The sequence below is a fragment of the Danio aesculapii genome, chromosome 16 (assembly GCF_903798145.1).
Source record: "Danio aesculapii chromosome 16, fDanAes4.1, whole genome shotgun sequence".
Classification (NCBI taxonomy): domain Eukaryota; kingdom Metazoa; phylum Chordata; class Actinopteri; order Cypriniformes; family Danionidae; genus Danio; species Danio aesculapii.
The window spans coordinates 49,426,188-49,446,971 of record NC_079450.1 but is presented as its reverse complement, the minus strand read 5'-3'; the positions used below and the strand labels follow the sequence as shown (position 1 = coordinate 49,446,971).

Here is a 20,784-nt window from a genome sequence, read left to right as displayed (position 1 = left end):
AAAATAGCTGAAACCTGATTAACTTGTTCTAATAAGTTCAAGTGACATACAAACATTTGCTGTCGTGACTTTTTGACATAAATGTTTCTACAGCGTGAGAATGATTGAATGAATATTTTAACAAGTTCTTATTCACTAATGATTTCTTGTTAACAGTAGTCTAAACGACGACTCTCCTATTGGACTGCGGCGGATTCTGTCTCACTCCACGGACTCTCTGAACTTCAGGAACAGAGCCATGTCCATGGAGTCCCTTAACGATGAAGGTACGACTACTCAAAACATTCACGAAACAGCATACCGATCAGATAGCATGCATATTTTGGGTTTGCTGTGATCTCACACACATTTTTCTGCAGGAGAAACGTATTATACATCAATGATGGAAGAGCTGGAGAGGGACGGGAAGGATTTTGTGGCAGATTCCTGGAGTCTGGCTGTGGACTCCTCTTATCTACAGTCTCAACGCAAAGATGTCATCAAGAGACAAGATGTCATATACGGTTAGATTTGATTTATTCCTGTTATTTGCAAGACTTGGTAATTCTGCTGTTTTAATTCTGCTCGACTTAACTGCTACTTTTAGACTAACCCATTGTGGTATAGGGTTGTCACGATACTGGAATTCAAAACCAGAGATTGGTAGTAATGAATTACATTAACTTCGTTACATTTACTTGAGTAAAAACTGTTGGGTAACGTGTACTTTTTGAGTACATTTAAATATGTGTCCTTTTACTCTTGCTCAAGTAAACTATTAGAGAAAAAATCATTACTCTTACAGTTACCGTCAAATGATATTAAATATGATTCATATGACTTGTTTGCAAATACCGCGAGGCGCCACATTGGAGAGGTTGTGTCGCAAGTCTCCTGCTTTCGGTTAGAGTGTGCGCACTTATGTTGGATTGACTATGACGGCTTAAGTCAAGGAAGACATGCAAGTTAATACTGCGGTCACGCCATGGCCTTCTGCGGTTCCGAGAGGACGGTCACGCTGATGGTGCAGTGAGTTTATCGGACCAGGTCACCCGCAGCCTCAAGTTTAGTCTTTCTTTTCACTCCAAAATGTCAACAACAATAGTTTGATAATGCGATGCACGCTGTACATCGAACTGACATCGCAACATATACATGAATTCCAGCTCTAACCTGAAAATACACATAGTGGTAAGTGTCAAAAAGATCCCAATTTGAACCTTCATGGTAACTATGGGATAACTAAAGGCAAGGGCGTAGGTTTGCACTTGACATTGGTGGGGACGGGTGAATCAAACAATATAAATATATTGTTTTATATATATATATATATATATATATATATATATATATATATATATATATATATATATATATATATATATATATATATATATATATATATATATATATGTATGTATGTGTATATATATATATGTGTATATATATATATATATATATATGTGTATATATATATATATATATATATATATATATATATATATATATATATATATATATATATATATATATATATATATATATATACTGCTATTATTTATTTAACTGCTAATATATTAAAATACATTAATAATTAATCCTCTCTTTGTACGAATTATTAAGTTTTAGGCCTGTAGCCAAGGGGGTTCGGGTGGTTCAAAAAACCAAATGTTGGATTATTATTATTATTATTTTGGAATTTTCCTTATTATTCAAATGGCCAAATTCTAACTAAGGAAATGTGAATGTATTGGCCAGTTTGTTCTTATTAAATTAAATGCACACATAAAATAGTATGGTAAACAATTTGACAAAATAATGTGTTTATGTGTATATATATCTGTATTTTTCTATGTTTATAAATCACAAAGCTTATTAATTATATTATGTTTTTTCATAGTGTTTTCTGCTGCTAAGTTGTTCTTCATAAATGTTTTGTTTTGCTGAGTGTCGATGTAGCGTAATTTCATTTTGCATTACATCTACTGTGACGTTCTGAATGACAAAATTAGGGAAACTGAAAATGAACCACTTGAGGATGAGTGGATAGTGAGTAGATTTTCATTTTTTGGGTTAACTATCATTTTAAAGTAGTAAAATGTGCAATATAGACCATTTTGAGGGATGCAAACAATAAAAATGGTCCAAATCTATTTCCTGTATTACATTTTTAATTTCCATAGCTTCCAAGAATCCAAAAAGATCCACATATTAAAAATAATGTTATGACAGCTCTTTTAACGTTAAGATTGCCTCTTGTTACAGTTACGAAATAGTTTGACAATAAGCAGGAAATATTCTCAGGCCAATGACATTGCCACATTGAAATGGTCTATAAGAAAATAAACTAAACATTGGCAGGAAATTGATCATTTTTCATTAAAATCTCCAAAAACATATGAGAATGGATTCAAGACGTCAACATGACGTCAGATTGATGTTGTACCCCAACGTCATGGGATGTTGCATTTTGGGTGGAAATGAAAATCGGGTTGACATCAGAACCCAAAGTCAGACCGATGTCAGTGTCAAATGTCGGACAGATGTTGGATTTTGGTCACTTTCCAATGCAACCTAAAAACAACCAATTATCAACATCTAATGGTGTTACAGATTGACGTTGTGTGGACGTTACCACTATGACGTCTATCAGACGTTGGATTTTGGTTGCCATACCTGACGAATGAATGTCAGTATTTGACGTCAATATGACGTTGGTTTAAGATGTTGGCTCAACTTTTGGTCAATTTTTCAAAACAACCTAAAATCAACCAAATGTCAACTTCTTTTGACATCGTTATTAGACACCAAAGTAACTTTGTCCTTAGACACTGGCTAGACATTGAATTGTGGTCACCCGACATCACGACCTAAATTTAACCTAATATTAATGTCTTATGACGTTGTGTGCCTGCTGGGATGTGTACGTATATATCTAACATCTGATATCTACTCTGGCACACTGAATATTAATATCTAATATTTTTAATGAATCGATGGCGTCTGTGTTTTTCAGAGCTGATTCAGACAGAGTTTAACCACGTGCGAACGCTGCGGATCATGGAGGGGGTGTTTCGCCGAGGGATGCTGGAGGAGGTGATGCTGGAGATGGGTGTAGTTCACGGCATCTTCCCCTGCTTAGATCAGCTGCTGTCGATTCACACAAACTTCCTGAGCCAGCTACTGCAGAGAAGAAGCAATAGCCTGGCTTCCAACAGCAACCGCAACTTCACCATTCAAAAGCTGGGCGATATACTGGTGGAGCAGGTGAACATTTGACATTCAACCTCTCGTAACATTGCATGTCTAATCTAGCAGTGTGGCTTTACATACAGTTGAAGTTGAAATTATTAGCCCTCCTGTGATTTGTTAAATATTTCCTAAATGATGTTTAACAGGGCGAGGAATTTTTCACAGTATTTCCTGTAATGTTTTTTCTTCTGGAGAAAGTCTTATTCGTTTTATTTCAGCTAGAAATCAGTTATTAGAAATTAGTTATGTTTAGAAATGTGTTGAAAAAAAAACTTCGTTCCATTAAACAGAAATTGGGGAAAAAATATACAGGGGGCGCTAATAATTCTGACTTCAGCTCTATGTTGAAGTATTATTTTGGCAGTACCCAAAAATATATCGGAGGGGTCAAAATGATACTTTTCCATTTATGCCAAAAACCATCAAAATATTAAGGGGACACTTCACTTTTTTCAAAAATTGCTTTTTTTGTTTGTTTTACCACTCCCCTAGAGTTAAAAAGTTGAGTTTTACCATTTTTGAGTCTATTCAGCTGATCTCTGGGTCTGGCAGGAACACTTATAGCTTAGTTTTGCTAAGTGCCTAAAAATCTTGCAACCAGGCTATTAACAAGGGCTGCACAATCACTCGAAGGCGATTTACATGCACATTTTGTCAGTAAAGCTGGCTCTGTAGTCAGCTGTAAAATTCAAGCAGCTACTTTCAAATAGAGCAACCTTTTGGTACACTGAGTCATAGTTCACTGACAAGCAACATAAAAGGTTGATTTAATTGGTCTCGTCTTGAAATCGACGAGAATGTTTATAAAATTTCTCAGTGAACTATGAATCTGTGTTCATGTTGATCTGAAAGCATGTGAAAATATCTCATTTAACCCATAAGAACAAGGACCGATTTCTCCTTATAGGAAAATTATGAGGCATTTAATACAGACCAAATGGACCACTTATAACATATTTCTGCTGTTGTTTTAGAAATGCAACCCCTCTTTATGATATACCTTCCTATAAATTAAAGATTCTTATCCAGATTTTTCTTTGCCTCAGTTTTCAGGTCAGAATGCAGAAGACATGAGGAAGTGCTATGTGGAATTCTGCAGTCGGCACTTGAAAGCTGTGAAACTGTATAAGGAGCTGCTGGCCAGAGACAAGAGATTCCAGCAGTTCATACGGGTGAGAGAACAGCCGGAGAAAGACTTTTGTGTTTGTAGAGTATTCTGTGTTTAATGAAATATCTTTTCAATTACATTCTGTCCAGCGGGTAAGCAGAGGGTCTTTACTGCGCCGCCATGGGGTCCAAGAGTGCATCTTACTCGTCACTCAGCGCATCACTAAATACCCTGTGCTCATGCAGCGCATACTAGACAACACTAAAGGTAAGAATACTTCCTGATGTACTAGAATATACTCAGATATATAATGCGTGATCACATGAAGCTAAAGCTGACTAAAATGAATGATTAGTTTATTTAGAGAGCAATGTCAGAACATTTTTAAAGGGGACCAATTATGCAAAAATCACATTTTTAAGATGTTTAAACACAAGTGTGTGAGAATAGTCAAACAGTAACTATATAGTACACAGTACAGTAAAGTAATGAGAAAAAAGATAAACATTGATCCATGCTGGGGCGGATTGGAAGGCAGAAATCCAAATCCATCAACACACACGAGTGTGAATATAACCAGCCTCTAATGATAAAAATTCATAATTGTATTTATTATAAACACACTTAAAAAAAAAACAATCTACAGAAACACTTTGATTGACATTAGTGATGATCTCTTCCTCATTAGTAAAGACAGCCCTGAGTGAAAAGCAGCCATCCGCCATTAGAGTTTATATTATATATATATATATATATATATATATATATATATATATATATATATATATATATATATATATGTTCATTCATTTTCTTTTCGACTTAGTCCCTTTATTAATCTGGGGTCGCCACAGCGGAATGAACCGTCAACTCATCCAGCATTTTGTTTTATGCAGCGGATGCCCTTCCAGCTGCAACCCATCACTGGGAAACACATACACACTTATTCACACACACATACACTACGGACAATTTAGTCTACCCAATTCACCTGTACTGCATGTCTTTGGACTGTGGGGGAAACCGGAGCACCCGGAGGAAACCCACGCGAACGCAGGGAGAACATGCAAACTCCACAAAGAAACGCCAACTGACCCAGCCGAGGCTCGAACCAGCGACCTTCTTGCTGTAAGGCGACAGCACTACCTATTGCGCCACTGCGTTGCCCAATATACATATGTATATATATTATATAATATAATATATATGTCAGCAACTGAGGCATTATAAATGTGGAGTATTATGATTCGTTCACACCAGATGCAGATGAAGCATCAAGTGCGAGTGATTCACATGTTAAGTCAATGCAGAGATGCAAATAGACATGCTGCTGCGCTATTCACGTGAATGAGGCAGCACGCATGACGTGTTTCATGTGAACCGCTCGAGTTGGAAAATCTGAATTTAGCGGACATTCGCGCTGCATTAACCAATCAGGATCTTACTCTAGTATGGGCGTAATTATGACGTAACGCCTATTGTTGGTGTCCCGAGTGGAAATCCTCCTACCGAAAAACAGCTCATCAAACTGGGCTCGGCTCAGTCGGAAGCACCGATGAAAGCTTCCATCACCCAGGTATAATTTCTGGAGGAGTTTATGAACTCAGATCTGGGTGGACCTCTGAAGGAATGTAACGGACTCAGACACGGCGCTGAACGAATCTACGCTGTTTTTCAGCCTTCCTAAAGCGCATAAAGCACAGCTATTCTCTTAATAAAATTCATGTTAGCCGTTTAGCAACGAAACTACAGTCATCAGACAGACAAAAGCCCCGCCCATGACGCGAATCCACGTCTATTGTGAAGTGAATTTGACGCGCGAATAAAGCGAATTTGATGTGCAAATGAAGCGAGTCAACTCAAAATGTTAATGCGTCGATTTATTTATCATTTAGTCGCACAAGCCACATCTGGTGTGAACGTCAGATTAGCTTGCAAAAATGAACACTGTAGTGTCCATAGAGGACTTTCTTCTGAGCTTCTTCTATTGACCTTTTCGGTTTTTCGTTTTTCACAGAGATAACGTTAGCCCTGTTTTGAGTCCACAGATATGCTGATGCATAGGTGTTTGTAGCTTTGTCCTCTTTGAACAGAGGGCACTACCTTCTTAAATAAATGTAGATATCATTTAATGTTACAGTTAATTTTACACTTTAAATAAATATCTTTCATTTATTCTTAATCAGACATTTTAATGATCATGTGAAGAATAAAATTCAGTTTTGCTGTCGTAGGAATAAAACAAAAAACGTCCCAGCCAGAGCCCAGACATCAACCCGATTGAACATTACAATTGTCATTATGGGGTTGTATTTATCCCATTTTGAAATACGTCGGTAACTTCAGTGTGTATATGTATATATATATATATATAATTATTATAATTTTTTTTATTTTATATTTGAGTCACCAAAACAGCACCATTTGGATCAATGCCTAAAAAAGGCAGTTTCAAAGAGTTATAACAAATATTTTTTGGGTATTTTTAGCTGAAACGTCACATAAACACACTAGGGACATCAGAGACATATTTTAAATCTTGTAAAAAGAGGCATAATAGGTCTCCTTAAAAAGGGCATAATAGGGTCCCCTTTAAGTTAATAAAAAGATCTTATTATGCTGTTATATTAGTGCCAAAATAGACTTATTCTAAAATATACTTATTTTAGTGCCAAAAGTTGCTGTTTGATAATAAAAAAGATCTACAAAGCACAAAGCCCGGCCTCTATAGAGCTATTCTCTGTATCAGTAAGCACCGTTTCTTTACTCCCTCAATGCATTGATTGTAGTCTTGAGTTTTGAAAATGTACGTCACAATATCCCAAATTAAAATAACTCTTGCCCTAGCTGTGCCCAAGGGGGAGACTCCTTTTTAAGTTGCGTGAGTGTGTTGTCTGATCAAATTTAAATAAATAGTTTTTATTCAACCTTGTATAACCCTATGTGCTTATGACATAACCTTGTGCATGCTTGACAGCTGACACAAAAGACGGAAAATCTCATATCTGGAGTTTAAACTGACATGGTTTTAGAACCCATGCAGATAATACGTTTGTTGTTGCTGGAGTAACCGAAGCACGAGCTGTAAAGGCACCGGCCACTAGTGGAAACAAATTCACTTGACTTGTATTTAATTGACAAAAATACAAAGAAAAGATTTCACTGACACACTTAAATGTATTTTGTAAATGTAAACACATGTTTGTTTGACAGCTGTATCAAAATTTGGTATTTTTAAAAAACAAGATTTATTTGCTCTCTGAAAACATTGGACATTTTTTATTTGTACTTTTTTTCTCAATTAAATAAAGGTTAAAGAGATTCAGGAAATCACATATTCTTTGTTTTACTGCATTTTACAAAACTTCCAAACTTTTTGGAGTTATTGGGGTTGTAAAAAGACGGTAAAAACAATACATTTTTGGGTTTACACAAAATGGTATAATAAACAAATGATCTGTGAGGTATTTTGAGCTGAAACAGGTGAGTGGGGTTAACAAACCACCTGTAGAAATCACACTCTTTCATCTCTCTGACACTTTAACCAACACTTGCATCAGTTTCGCACCAGACACGTTCTTACAATCATCAATATCATAAAAAAAACATCTTTCATTGAGTGGTGAGTGGGGTTGACAAACCACCCTTAGAAACACTCTTCTCTCAATAAAAAACACTCCCCTCCTTCCTCTAGCACTTAATTCTCTGAGCACAAGCAGTTACTTTGTATAATCAGCAACTTCTAGTGTGTATTGCCTCTATTTGTTGAATCGCTAAATGCCTCCTCGGACATACACTTCCCGGCCACTTTATTAGGTACACCTTACTAGTACTGGGTTGGACCCGCTTTTGCCTTCAGAACTGCCTTAATCCTTCGTGGTATAGATTCACCAAGGTACTGGAAATATTCCTCAGAGATTTTGCTCCATGTTGACGTAATAGCATCACACAGTTGCTGAAGATTTGTCGGCTGCACATCCATGATGCAAATCTCCCGTTCCACCACATCCCAAAGGTGCTCTATTGGATTGAAATATGGTGACTGTGGAGGCCATTTGAGTACAGTGAACTCATTGTCATGTTCAAGAAACCAGTCTGAGATAATTTGCGCTTTATGAAATGGCGCGTTATCCTGCTGGAAGTAGCCATCAGAAGATGGGTACACTGTGGTCATAAAGGGATAGACATGGCCTGCAGCAATACTCAGGTAGGCTGTGGCGTTGACAAAATGCTGAGTTGGTACTAATGGTCACAAAGTGTGCCAAGAAAATATCCCCCACACCATTACACCACCAGCACCTGCCTGAACCATTGATTCAAGGTAGGATGGATCCATGCTTTTGTGTTGTTGACCACAAATTCTGAACCGACCATCCGAATGTCGCAGCAGAAATCGAGACTCATCAGACCAGGCAAAGTTTTTCCAATCTTCTATTATTGTCCAATTTTGGCGAGCCTGTGTGAATTGTAGCAGTTGGACAGGTGTACCTAATAAAGTGGCCGGTTAGTGTATTCTGTAACAAAGCACTGCATGTTATATACCTTTTTAGGTCTCATTTTTTTACACGTTACAAACATTATCTCCAGTTTTACATGCACCAATTAAAATAAAACATTCAGAATATGAAATTGAATTCTTTCAGATGGACAGAGTTAGTGCACAGGCTTTTATGTCAAACCAGGGCTATTATTGAAAACTAAACTATTGTTATTTGATTTAAAAATAAATGTTCGCTGAAATACTGTAGAATACCTTATAATTCAGGTATTTAATAATGTAACATTTGGCATTTAATTTAGCTCTTTTTTATTTCACAGGTAACGAAGAGGAGAGCAAATCTTTGGCTCAGTCTTTGGCGCTGATCCGGGAGCTCCTGTGCTCCGTGGACCAACAGGTTCAAGAGTTAGAGCGAGCACAGCGTTTGCAGGAGATCCAGTCCCGTCTGGACCCACGAGCTGAGACCAAAGTTAAAGGTGGAGGAGTTTTTCACGGAGCAGAGCTGCTGCGCCGAGGCCTCATTCATGAAGGAGCGCTGCTGTGGAAAACTGCACAAGGCTCCAGACTAAAAGGTGCCATTAGTGTGTTACGGTTTTTCTGTCATAAGACTGATTATACAGACTAAATTGTGATTTTGAGGACACGGGGCAAAGACTAAGACAGTTTTTGGCCATTAATTCTAAAGGATTTGTCAGTCTAAAGTCTTATATTACTAGAGTCCTTGACTTTAGATGCAAGTAATTCTCTGATTTCATTTTGACTATGAAAAATTTCAGCCATATTAAAATATCTGCTTTACAAAGTAGTTCTAGATTGTTTTTACCTAATCAGAACTAAAGCAAGTTTTACAGGTAGAGGTTTGGTTCAATTGAAACAAACCCTGGTACAGTTGCTCTTTAAAGTCCACATGGAATTAAAATTTACAATGTTTATTTTGCTAGCGCACATTGTTAATGTTATTGCACACTAAATCCAAATTTTTCGCACGTTAAAAAAATTAATTTGACCTCACGTCGTGTCAATCGTATTGACACACTGCCTCTGAAACTTTCGTCTGTCATAAAAAAATTGCAATCGGGTTCGTTTTTTTGTTTTTCGCATCCGAAAAACCACTTTGAGAGGTGTTTTGACAGTTCAGAGCCACCGTACAAGCGCTATGAATGCTGTCATGGATTTTTTGTAATGGATTAATTAATATGGAATGGACTCAGTGTTCAAGGTTTGTGTACATGATAATTTTTTGAATATGAATACAAAAAAAAAGTGAAAATTTCAGATTTCAATGTGCAAAGACCTTGAAAATCGACATCTTTAACCAAAAACCATTTGCTTCCAATCTGGTAATAGAATGTCCTTCTATGATGATGTCAGTTTGATGGCTTAAGCGAAATATGCTTAATCACACCCCTTCAACAATTAGCTGGCACTTTGTGGAAAATGGGAGGAGTGTAAAAATAAACCCCTCCCCTACTCCATATTCCGTTTCTGTTTCAATAAAGTCTTTTTTGTTTTTCGCATCCGAAAAAGCACTTTGAGAGGTGTTTTGACAGTTCAGAGCCACCGTACAAGCGCTATGAATGCCGTCATGGATTTTTTGTAATGGATTAATTAATATGGAATGGACTCAGTGTTCAAGGTTTGTGTACATGATAATTTTTTTGAATATGAATACAAAAAAAAAGTGAAAATTTCAGATTTCAATGTGCAAAGACCTTGAAAATCGACATCTTTAACCAAAAACCATTTGCTTCCGATCTGGTAATAGAATGTGCTTCTATGATGATGTCAGTTTGATGGCTTAAGCGAAATATGCTTAATCACACCCCTTCAACAATTAGCTGGCACTTTGTGGAAAATGGGAGGAGTGTAAAAATAAACCCCTCCCCTACTCAATATTCCGTTTCTGTTTCAATGAAGTCTTTAAAAGTCAAAATGCTAATGACACCAGCATTAAATGTGTCATTTTCATTTGTAAGGGATTTACAAAGCATAATTAGTTCTCACTTTAGATCAGGTCACAAAACTGAATGAAGTGGAGTTAATAAAGCATTTATTAACATGCAACGTACCTATTATTATTCATTCATTTTCTTTTGGTTAGTCCCTTTATTCATCAGGGGTCACCACAGCGGAATGAACCTCCAACTTATCCAGCATATGTTTTACACAGCGGATGCCCTTCCAGCTGCAACACAGTACTGGGAAACACCCATACACACACATACAATACGGCCAATTTAGTTTATTTAATTCACCTATAGTGCATGCCTTTGGACTGTATGGGAAACACCTGGACATAATCCAAGCCAACACAGGGAGAACTTGCATACTCCACACAGAAATGCCAACTGAACCAGCAACCATCTTGCTGTGAGGCGACAGTGCTAACCACTGAACCACCGTGTCATCAACTACTATTATATGCCTGAATAATTAGATACATAAATGTTTATTCATTATTTATTTGCACATTCTAAATGATAAAAAAACACCACCTATTCTTAATTTAGTAATGAACAATGAATTATTAACAGCGCATGACAATACAATCATTAAGCACATTCTACATGTGCTTATAAATCAAGAAAAGAGCATTTGCAGCTGTATTTATAAACTGCTTACTAACATCTATTAATGAGTTAATGCTTAATAAATGATTCATAGTGTGTAGTTATAAAGTGTTACCTAAGACATTTATTATAAAGGTTTTATGCAATATTTTGTGCATAACTTTGAGGTTTATGTAGAAATCTAGCTATTGTTTATGGCTGGTTTATTAATAACTGTGTTTTTTTTGCTCTTTAGATGTCCACGTTTTGTTAATGACAGACGTCTTGGTGTTCATGCAAGAAAAAGACCAGAAGTATGTTTTTCCAACTCTGGTGAGTCGCAGCTTTCTGTTTGCCATATGTGATTAGGGATGGTATCGTTAAGGTTTTAACGGTATTACTACTTTGATCGATACCACTTATCGGTTCGGTACTTTAACGGTTCTCTTATTGGTACTTTTTGTAGTGTTTTATATGGTACTTTTTTTAGTGTTTAAATGAAAAAACAAATTAAACAGAATTAACAACACTTTAATTTATTATTACGTTTTTAATGCAAAATAAAACAAAACCAATAATTGTAAAACTATTAAATAAAAATTTTCCTGTAAAAGAATGCACGATTGTTTGAAGGAAAAATGACTCCAAAAAATTAACATGTTTGTCTTTTGTGGCAGAAACCAGGATTTTTCTTGGTTTATTGTGCTCCCTGCAGCTAAAAATAGCCTCTGAGTTGCAAAATGCAGTTAAATAATCAGATGATGTTTAAGATTTTTCATTAACACATTCACATAAATGAGTTAAGGGTGTTTTGGGAGTTAACAATGTAAAGATAAGATGTTTTTCATAATTTCTTAATAAGCATCGTTTATTATTAGTCTATTCATAGGCTAAATTTGTAAATACAGTAATGTAAAATCATTTTTAATGTTTAAGATTTATTTAGGCCACTGCAGAAAAAAATTACTGTTTTCAATGTAACCGAATGTGTGTGTTTATTAAACTATTAATATTATACTAATTTAGAGAGACCTCATGTGATTGACTGCTAGCATAACGATGTGGATTATGTTTAGCTAGGCAGTCGAAAACTTTTCATTTGTCTCTCTGCAGTTAATGCACTATTGAAAGATGCTTAGCCAGATTGCTTGCGTTTCCGCTTATACAAGAAAACAACTTGTTGCGTTTGTTGCAACTGGCATTGTCGCTGTCCACTGGAAATACAACTCGTTTGGTTCTCTCCGCAAGCTTACGAGCTGTGTGCTGGAGTCTGTGTCGCAAGCTATGTGTGTGCGCTTACCGCGAGCTTCCGATGAGTGCGCGCGCACAGCCGGCCAGAAACACGAGCATTTCTCATGATTGCCAACTGTGCAGACGAATATCGCAAATTAGAAAAGGTTGGTCAGTTAAATTATGCTACTGCAAGTAATGTTTATTCAGCAATAATTCTCCAGTACCGATAGCAGAACTGTTAACATCAGAGCTTGTCGATACTTCGGTCTTTTATAATGTAGCACCGAGACCGAGAAAGTACAGAGTTTCGGTACTCATCCCTATATGTGTCTCTGAACCACAAAACCAGTCCTAAGTTGCATGGGTATTTTTTCGGAAATAGCCATATCATAATCTTCTCTCCCCCCTCAAAATTACTTTTCTTTTCTTCTGGTCACATGGAACGTCTTTTGAGAGAGGCTTCATCAACGGAAAGCTGATTTATTTGGTTTTCAGGTCAATTGATCAAAATATTGACACTTAGGACTGGGTTTGTGGAGAATGATGTACATACAGTATGTTGGTTCAGACTGTTATCATTGATCTACTCACTGTTCAATATCGTTCTTCGTCAGTCTTAAACTCTCCACATCTTGCCCTCTCTTCGCAGGACAAACCATCAGTCCTGTGCCTTCAGAATTTGATTGTGAGAGATATAGCCAATCAGCAGCGAGGAATGTTCCTGATCAGTCACTCCACACCTCCAGAGATGTACGAGCTCCACGCCGCCTCCAAAGACGACAGAAACACGTGGATGAAAATCATTCAGCAGACAGTGAGCAAGTCAGAACCAGTTCATAACTCCTTTCCCTCCAAAAAAAATCTCAATGCAAATCTTGAATAAATCTGCACAGCAAATGCTTCATCTGTGTTTCTCTTTCGCAGTTGTCCATCAAGAGAGGATTTCCCCTTGATTGAAACAGAGGATAAAGCTTTGCTCCGCAGACTCAGAGGTTTGTGTAAATGGGAAATGATATTTAGGCCATGTCCACACGTACACAAAAAAAATGTCCACATGAAAGCGCAGAAAAGACCATACCCCAGGTGGAGGGTTTCAAGTATCTTGGGGTTTTGTTCACGAGTGAGGGAAGGATGGAACGTGAGATTGACAGGTGGATTGATGCAGCGGCAGCAGTAATGTGGTCAATGTACCAGTCCGTTGTGTTAAAGAAGGAGCTGAGCCAAAAGGCAAAGCTCTCGATTTACCGGTCAATCTATGCTCCTACTCTCACCTATGGTCATGAGCTTTGGGTCATGACCGAAAGGACAAGATCTCGGATACAAGCGGCCGAAATGAGTTTCCTTTGCAGGGTGGCAGGGCGCACTCTTATAGATAGGGTGAGGAGCTCTGTCACCCGGGAGGAGCTCGGAGTAGAGCCACTGCTCCTCCACATCGAGAGAAGTCAGCTGAGGTAGCTCAGGCATCTGCTTCGGATGCCTCCTGGAGGCCTACCTAGGGAGGTGTTCCAGGCATGTCCCACTGGGAGGAGGCCTCAGGGAAGACCCAGGACATGCTGGAGGGACTATGTCTCTTGGCTGGCCTGGGAACGTCTCAGGATCCCCCCGGAGGAGCTAGAGTAAATGTCTGGGGAGAGGGAAGTCTAGGGTTCTATCCTAAGACTGCTGCCCCCCCAACCCGGCCATGGAAAAGAAGATGAAAATGAATGAAAGCTCAAAAGCCCATGCCAAACAGGTGGCAATAATGACAGTTTTATGCTGAGTTCACACCAAACAAGGAATTCAATATTTTCCCAAGTAAATTGCATATAAGTCAATGCAAATGTGAGAGCAGAGGTGGAAAACCATCCTGCAACACAAATGACTTATACTCCTCACAATCACTGCACTATTTAACATTTGCACATTTAAAGTTTGCACATATTCATTGCACTACATTGCACTGATTCACTTATTTGAACTGGACATACCCACTGCACATGGACATTTGTAATCATGTTTATCTATCTGCACACTTCTGCTGTTAATAGCATCCTGTACATATATTCATTTATTGTAAATCTGTTCATAGCTAATACAACCTGTATATAACGTTGATAGTACATCCATCTGTAAATATCACCATAGTTTTTCTATAACTGCACTTTATAACTTATACCTGCATCCTGCACTTGCTGCTATTGCACTGCTGGTTAGACCTAAACTGCATTTCGTTGCCTTGTACTTGTACATGTGTAATGACAATAAAGTCGAATCTAATCTAATCTAATCTAATCTAAAAATGACGCGGAATACTTGATGCATATGCCAGAAACGTGTGGAACCCAGCCATGTTGGCCAATCAGAAAGGAGAAAACAGCGCACTTACTGACATCATGAGGCAAAAACTCAACATAGACTCATTCTGAAAACGTAGCCCTATATACATTTCTGGAGATCGAGAATTATGTAGCCAGAAGTACGTTTGGCTGCATTTCATCTTTAAAATGAACGATACAGGGCGGTGTGATGGCGTTCCTTTACGCGCTTATCAATTGACTGATTGACTTCGTATGGAAGGCTTTCCCCGCTGTTACCAGTTTGTCCAGTTAGCTCGTCATGTATGTCGGTGGACTTGAGACGCAGAGAGGACCACGACAAGGGGTTTGAGTCCGGCTAAGAACGGTTCCAGAAAGCAGGTAAGACTAAAACAGAAGCCAAAAAAAAACAAAACAAGTAAATAACAGGGTGAGAATGTGGTAAAAATCAGGAGGGGGCATTTCTTTTTCTGGAGTGCTTTTGAAAACACTATTGGTTGGGTTTAAAGAAGGAGGAGGGTGGGTCAGTCGATCGGTCAGTCAACAGCGGCCTCTTGGGGATTTACACGAGAAGAGCAGGCGCAAATGGCACCAGCGAGAGAAATATGAGATCTCGAAAAGCGCACACAGCGGCCTCTGGTGAATTCGCGAAAACAAAAACCGCAAAAAAACGTAGGTCCTGGAACGTATTTGGCGCTCTCCAGAAATGTATATAGGGGTACATTTTTAGAATGAGCCTGGGTTGCAAAAACTCCAGTTGTAGCGTCCACATGACCACTTTGTACCTGGAGTTTTGGAAAATCTTCACCCTGGCTAGAGTTTTCAGAAAGTTTCAGTTTCAGTTACCATATGCTGTGTTTTCATATGGATAAACATTGAAACCGCACAGAAAAAAAGTGCGGTTTTGAAAATTCCAGTGTTTGTGTGGACAGGGCCTTATTTTACTAACTCTCATGTGTAGTGCTTTGCTCAGTTTCTTCCTTTTTTCTCTCTAGCCGATATCCAGCAGAAGGATCGTGAGGTTCTGGAGCTGTTACAGGAGCGTGTGACTTTGTTCTCTGATTTGGTGGAGGCCACCGGAGGTCAGAATGTTACCGTTCCCACAAACTCCAGAAATATATTCCGAGCAGATACGCCTTACGCTCCCCAGGCGGAAAAGCTACTGAATGAAGCCATTGTTGAGGGTGAGCAGAGAGCTCTACTACTGTGAGAGAATACAGAGCTTAAATCTAGACGTTTAGACATTAAGATTGATGATTTATTTCACATTTTAGTGGACAGGCTGAGTGAAGTCCTGTTGAGTTCCTGCATTGAGCGTCCGCAGTCCTGCAGACTCAATGGTGAACCCACAGAAGTACAACTTACCTCTAAAACAACAGGTACCATATTTGTCGTTTTACTTTCAGTTAAAGGGATAGTTCACCCAAAAATGAACCTTCCAAACCTATTCGACTTTCTTTCTTCTGTTGAACACTAACAAGTTATTTCTGGCACCCGTTGACTTCCAAAGTAGAAAAAAATGACTATGTAAGTCAATAGCCGCATTTCCACTATCGGGCCAGTGCGAGCCAGGGCTTTAATCGGGCCAGGCCGGGCCAATAGCCCGGGAGGTTGAGAAATGAGGTCGAAATCATGTCGCGTTTCCACTGTCGGGCTAGTTGCTCGCAGCGCGTCACGCAAACACCGCCCCCAGAACGTCCCCCGAATCAAACAACCCACCCACTTCAGCGGGAACAAAAAACTCTAATTATAACCACAAACACAACCTGGCATCACTACGAGAGCTGGAAGATGGAGAACACCGAAGCGATTGCTTTTTTACTGTTTGTGGTCTGTTGGTGTAAGGCCAGACAGCGATCCCTGGATAAGGACATTCGAGTTCGGCAGCATTTACTTCGAACACAGATTTTGGCTGCAAGGCGCAAAAGAGCAGCCGAGCGACGAGGACTCGACGAGGACTCTCGCGGACTTGTACCGTTGTTCGCTGAATTTGTGAGAATGTACTTGATAACGTCCTCATTTCTGCAAACGCCGTCTATTTGCCTCTGAACATTTTCCTCGGCCCAAATGTTCAGAAGAGCCCTGGTGTCCTCAACTGTCCAGTACCGTCTGCTATCCATTTTTTCTTCTTCTTAGTGTGTTGATCAAGCGCGATAGCAAAACAAATGTAAGGGAAGAAAGCATCTTGTCTCCTCTTTACCTGACAGGAAAACTCCGCCTTTGTACGTAACCCCGCCCCGAAGCCCCAGTTGGCCCTCCTTGGCCCAAGGTATTTGGCGGGCCGAAAAAGGCCGGATGCTGGCCCCAAGGAAGCCCCGCTTTGGCCCGATTACGCCCAGGAAGTGATAGTGGAAACGCGACTGGCCTTGGATCCCCCTGGCTCGCTCGCTTTAGGCACGATAATGGAAACGCGGCTAATGGTACCAGCTACCAGCTTTGTTCAAAATATCTTCTTTTGTGTTCAACAGAACTCAAAAAAGTTTCAAACCACATGAGGGAGAGTAAATGAGAGGCATTTTCACTTTTGGGTAAACTATCTCTTTAATGATCTAAAAATGAATTTGTTTAATTTTGCATACATAGAACATTTGGTCTTATTCACTAATAATTGTGTACGCCTTCGTATTTATACGCACATTTGAACATCTCTAAAAACTTTCTGCCTAATTCACAACACTTGCGTATGCACACAAACTTGTTCTGAAACTCTTTCTTCTGTTAGTCAATTTGGAGTCTTCTAAATTGGCAGGCCCTTTTTTTCCAGGGGTTTGAGTACAACAAAATAGCTACTACGTCATCGGGCAGGCGTGGCCTATTTGTGAATATGCATAGGTCATGCGCAGATGAAAGGTGAAAACAGCCGTTTGCTTTCGTGTCCAATGCCTTTTATATGCAGTACTTTGAAATAGCTATCCTGATCATAAATGTTTCATGTGAAGTCAGTGTATTTGAATCTATGAGTAATGTACCATAGCCATTATTAATATTTTGTGGTTTACCATGGAAGCACAAAAGGATTTTATTGTTGTAAATCCATGTTGAATTTTCAGTAAAACGGCGTGAAACATTGTTACAAATGCAGTTTTACACTTCGTGGTCAATTAAAATATAACATTATAAAAACCCAAATAACCTGTATGATTGTGTTTTCCTTCGTTATCCATCGTGGAGGTATGTTCTTCATCAATCTGAGTTAACATAATCCCGTATTTGAATTGCCCGCGCTAAAAATACAAACCGGGGCGATGCAGTGGCGCTGTAGGTAGTGCGGTCACCTCACAGCAAGAAGGTTGCTGGTTCGAGCCTCGGCTGAGTCAGTTGGCGTTTCTGTGTGGAGTTTGCATGTTCTCCCTGCGTTTGCGTGGGTTTCCTCCGGGTGCTCCGGTTTCCCCCACAGCCCACAGGTGAATTTGGAATGCTAAATTGTCCGTAGTGTATGTGTATGAATGGATGTTTCCCAGAGATGTGTTGCAGCTGGAAGGGCATCCGCTGCGCAAAACATATGCTGGATAAGTTGGCGGTTCATTCCGCCGTGGCGACCTGGATTAATAAAGCGACCAAGCCGAAAAGAAAATGAATAAATGAATGAAAAACCGTATTCTGCGCATGATCGGCGACCTCTTAATATTGTTGTTTTTTAAGGGGGCGTATTCCCAACACCAACTGCTCCATGCCCCTTTTTACCTCATGCTATATGAAACCCCTGGAATTTAGTAATAGCTCTTCTTGAGTGCCCACATGCATGAGGATAGTAATTCGCATAATACACACGAAAATCGGCTCCATATAAAGGCTTTCCACAAAGCGGCACTCGTCCAGAGAAAGACAATAGAGCATGAAAAATAATCAAAAGAACTTTAGTGATAATGAACATGAGGTGGAAGCCTAAAGTGACTGAACAGCTGTTCGTCACTCTCAGCAAACATATCTGTGCTCTGTCTAAAGATGCGTCATTGAGAGCGCAGCAGAGCGAGGGTTTTCAATTCATTCATATGGAAGTTGAGCGCAGTATGTTTATTTATGTTATTAGACCTCTAATTATACTGTATTTTCAATTTTTAATGTTTAGTTATTTTACACCCACGCTGTAAATAACAAATCTGTTTATATGTAGGGTTCTTTATACATGCTTATAAGATCCCAGACATACAGATTGTTACAGTTCAATGTGTTCCTACCGCCGCCGCAAATACCACCGTGCCTTGTCTGCAAAACGCACCTGCAGCTTTTGACCACAGGGTGGCGCTTTAATCATAGACTTTGTCAGCTACTATATCAACACGATTTTCATGATTATTGCGTACATGTGTGTATAAGTTGTTTTTGAACTTTTTCCATACATTTAGAATACATTTTAACATGAAACGTTTTGACGAATCATGATTTATTCATGTATCTGTATGCAAATTTCATGCAAAAACGTCTATGTACGCATGTTTAGTGAATGAGACCCAAATGTTCAGTGAAATGTATACTTAAAATAAGAAAATAAAAACATTAAATTGTTAATTTTTGCAATATGATATTTATGAGATTTTTGTATGGACTGAAAATAAACGATCGGATTTAATTCATGCTTAATTCATGCCAAAATTATATGAATGTTTTTGACGAATCATGATTTATTCATGTATCTGTATGCAAATTTCATGCAAAAATGTCTATGTACGCATGTTTAGTGAATGAGAACCAATATTTAGCGAAATGTATGCTTAAAATAAGAAAATAAAAACATTAAATCGTTCATTTTATAATATTATATTTATTAGAATTTTGTAAGGACTGAAAATAAATGATTTTAAAAGCTTAATTCATCCCAAAATGACATTTCTGTCATCATTTATTCACTTATTTGTCAGTCTTCACATACAAAACTCTATTTACTTACATTTGTGATTATAAAAAACAGTTGAAATCAGAATTATTAAACCCCCATTTTCTTTTTTAAATATTTCCCAAATGATGTTTAACAGAGCAAGGAAATGTTCACAGTATGTCTGATAATATTTTTTCTTCTGGAGAAAGTCTTATTTGTTTATTTTAGCTAGAATAAAAGCAGTTTTTTATTTTTTTAAATCCATTTTAAGGTCAATATTATTAGCCCCTTTAAGTTATATATATATATATTTTTTTTTTTCTCGATAGTCTACAGAACGAACCATCATTATACAATAATTTGCCTAATTACCCTAACCTGCCTAGTTAACCTAATTAACCCAGTTAAGCCTTTATATGTCACTTAAGCTGTATAGAAGTGTCTTGAAAAATATCTAGTCAGATATTATTTACTGTCATCATGGCAAAGATAAAATAAATCAGTTATTAGAAATGAGTTATTAAAACTATTATGTTTAGAAATGTGTTGAACAAATCTCCTAAACAGAAATTGGGGAAAAAACTAAACAGGGGGCTAATAATTCAGGGGGTTTAATATATAAATATGTATCCTTTTAAAAAAATGTAACCAAATACACTGGTTTTTAGCTCACATTGCATTATAATATCATCAGGTATTTTGGAATGGGCTTGAAGATAAAGACTGGAATAAAACAACATTTCCTCTTTCATGTTTTCTCTCTAAAATAGACAAAGGATCCATATCAGTTAATGGAACTTATGACACAAACGGCCCATCTAACAAGGTAAGTGTTTGATATATCAGAAAATGAAAATAGTTCCTCGGCTTTGTCATTTCATCACATTATGGATTCACTATTATTTCACAGGACAGGAATGGGAACCAGCTGCTGGACAAAATTTTAAACGAGGTACACTTTAAGAATCTAAATCTGTAAAAATCGAATAGTTGAGGAGGGATTTGAAGATAACGGTTCCATTTATTTATGTTTAGGAGGTGTGCCAAAGACTTGT

At 38.1% G+C, this 20,784-nt stretch overlaps 1 protein-coding gene across 2 annotated transcripts in view; it reads left to right on the top strand.

The window, feature by feature from the left end:
• The window catches only part of arhgef2 (rho/rac guanine nucleotide exchange factor (GEF) 2), an 86,909-nt gene that overhangs the window by 53,902 nt on the left and 12,223 nt on the right, over positions 1-20,784 (top strand). The window contains exons 6-19 of one of the 2 annotated variants that reach the window (XM_056474643.1): positions 160-266; positions 360-503; positions 2,996-3,246; positions 4,278-4,403; positions 4,489-4,606; positions 9,158-9,409; positions 11,643-11,719; positions 13,269-13,441; positions 13,544-13,611; positions 15,909-16,097; positions 16,188-16,292; positions 20,500-20,555; positions 20,640-20,681; positions 20,765-20,784. The exon at positions 20,765-20,784 is cut by the window's right edge and continues 31 nt beyond it. In XM_056474643.1, coding sequence (XP_056330618.1) covers positions 160-266; positions 360-503; positions 2,996-3,246; positions 4,278-4,403; positions 4,489-4,606; positions 9,158-9,409; positions 11,643-11,719; positions 13,269-13,441; positions 13,544-13,611; positions 15,909-16,097; positions 16,188-16,292; positions 20,500-20,555; positions 20,640-20,681; positions 20,765-20,784 — 1,728 coding nt within the window. Of the gene's footprint in view, positions 1-156; positions 267-359; positions 504-2,995; positions 3,247-4,277; positions 4,404-4,488; positions 4,607-9,157; positions 9,410-11,642; positions 11,720-13,268; positions 13,442-13,543; positions 13,612-15,908; positions 16,098-16,187; positions 16,293-20,499; positions 20,556-20,639; positions 20,682-20,764 lie in introns of both variants that reach the window. The other variant, XM_056474642.1, reaches the window with a different exon arrangement.